General features: G+C 37.1%; 1 protein-coding gene across 1 annotated transcript; it reads left to right on the top strand.

The window, feature by feature from the left end:
- Positions 1-820: 820 nt before the first annotated feature.
- LOC114311597 (UPF0481 protein At3g47200) lies at positions 821-2,098 on the top strand. The gene has a single exon (XM_028257724.2). The coding sequence runs from the start codon at positions 821-823 to the stop codon at positions 2,096-2,098; it is 1,278 nt and encodes a 425-aa protein (XP_028113525.2).
- The last annotated feature ends 387 nt before the right edge of the window (positions 2,099-2,485 follow it).

The raw sequence follows: 2,485 nt of genomic DNA, 5'->3' as shown, positions 1-2,485 counted from the left end.
TATTATTTCTTTTTAGGTATTTTCTTAATAAAAATTAGTTTTTTTTTTCTTGTTAAATTTTTTAATTATATCTTAACAATTTAGGGGCCTTGTTTAATATTATATAGAATTTAAGAATTTTTTTCAACATTGCTAAAATATGCATGAGTGTTTGTTAATTTATATGCAAAATTTTAGAGAGGTGACTTAAATTTATCATTGAATAGATAAGGTAATTAAGGGGCTATCTTGGCAATTTAAACCTTATAACGTATGACATCAGCCAATTTTGTTTAATGGAGGATTAACGGAGAATCTTAATAATAATTTCAAAAGTAAGATTCATTAGTGTTGTTATTAAAATTACAAGGGAAGTTCTTGAAATTATGCTAAACCTCAAGGGATGTAAATGTAATTTATCCTTAATTTTCAATTTTGTTGTTATGAAAATTATATTTTTGAGGAGTGATGGAGACCCCCTCCAATTACCACCCACACCACCCCCACACATGTGGCAGGTGGTGATTGGAGGACAAGGGAAACAAAAAAAAGAAAGAAAGAAAATACAACCAATGAAAGAGAGAGGGGGTCAAAGGGAGTGGAAAAAAAAGAAGGTCTTAGACATTTTTGTATATTTTATTGTCTCGTTCATTGTCTTTTAAGACACTTATGTCTGAATTTGCATTTTAATTCATATTTCATAGCAATGAAAACCAAGTTGAGAGAGAAATGCAATTTGCCTTATTGATTAATTGTAGATCTGATTTAATTGAAGCCATGAAAATTTGTACTATTATTTTTGACATATGGTCTTGAAAATTTGTGTGCACAGACATAGAACATGTCAGAGACAAGTGCTGATCTTATGCTCGATATTGATAAAAATCTTGCCGAGTTACCTCCTATACCATCTGAACGTTGCATCTTTAGAGTACATGATCTACTACGCAACGAAAATAAAAAAGCTTATGAACCAAACATAGTTGCTATTGGTCCTTATCACCATGGTAAGGATAATCTGCAACCAATGGAAGAGCAAAAATTACGATACTTGCAACAGCTTCTTCAACGAAGAAATGAAACCAGTGCGGAAAGATACATCGTGGCGATGCGAGAATCTGAACAAAGAGCACGCAAGTTTTATGCAGAACCCATTAGCCTTGATTCAAATGCGTTTGTAAAAATGATGCTTCTTGACAGTTGCTTCATCGTTGAGTTGCTTCGCAAGTCTAAGATGAGAAACCTGACAGACCCGAACGACCCCAATTTTCAGATTAGCCATAATAGATATAGCTTCCTCCGTGATTTAATGTTATTTGAAAATCAACTTCCATTCTTTATCGTCATGCAGTTGTTCAACATGACCAAAAATTCTAGTGAGTCACTAGACAACCTCGTTGGCATGGTTGTTAGCTTTTTTGTTTGGATAACACCAGGTCAAGTTTTACAAGCTCCTGTTTTAAATCCAAGAGAAGATGAAATCAAACATCTTCTAGGCCTGTTGCATTATTGTTGTTGCCATGAATTTCATTCAATGGTATCCCAGAGAAATATTGTTGGAATAGAAGTCACGTCCCTAAAATCTACAAAACAGCTCCAAGAAGCCGGGATCAAATTCCAGAAGATTGAGGGACCGAATTTGTTCGACATAAGGTTTGTAAATGGGACAATGGAAATCCCAACTTTACACGTTGGAGACAGAACAGAGTCTTTTCTCAGAAATATGGTTGCATACGAGCAATACCTTCCTGATACTTCAAGGAATCATTTCACTGCTTATTATGTGTTTATGGATTACCTCGTGAACACCTCAAAAGATGTAGAAATACTTACTCACCATGGAATTATTCGTAACCTTTTAGGTGACAATGAAGTTGTTGCGACTATGTTAAACAAGCTCGGCAACAACATCATAGCATCTTATGTAGGTTACGAAGAAGTTTATGACAATGTGAATGAGCATTGCAGGGGGAAATGGAACTTATGGTTGGCGATCTTAAGACGGAAATATTTCAACAATCCATGGGCACTCATCTCGTTTCTTGCTGCTGTTGTGCTGCTTTTGCTCACTGTGTTACAAACCATATTTACTATTCATCCTGTTGGAAAAGCTAACTAGATATCTCCGCTTCAAGTCTGGTTTTGTTTCTTGTTATGCCACTAAACAAAAGAAGCCAGACTATTATGTGAGTGAGGTAGGTTGGTTGGTTTTGTTACCCACTCCTCTTGTTTTGTTGAGGAATGGGAGCCTGGTGTGATGGTTTCTTTTCACTTACCAGTAGAGATGGCAATCAGAAACCAATCTGATGGGGACCCGATCCCCCGACCCCGAATTGAGTGGTGATTCCCCGAAAAATACCCTCGACGGGCCGGGGATGGTATTAAAAATTGAATCTCCCATGATATTCGGGCCGGGGACGGGGATACCTGTTTCAGCCCCGGCCCCGATCCCCGCCCTGCTTCCCTCCCCGAAGTGAAATGACTTTTTTGCCCCTGAGTATATATA

Source organism: Camellia sinensis, chromosome 7 (assembly GCF_055761805.1).
Source record: "Camellia sinensis isolate YWXY chromosome 7, ASM5576180v1, whole genome shotgun sequence".
Lineage (NCBI taxonomy): Eukaryota > Viridiplantae > Streptophyta > Magnoliopsida > Ericales > Theaceae > Camellia > Camellia sinensis.
The sequence above is the reverse complement of the archived record's forward strand: the minus strand, read 5'-3'. Positions and strand labels throughout refer to the sequence as shown.

Bases quoted from the DNA above. Each gene is read 5' to 3' on its own strand.
- LOC114311597 (XM_028257724.2), top strand. From the start codon at position 821: ATGTCAGAGACAAGTGCTGATCTTATGCTCGATATTGATAAAAATCTT.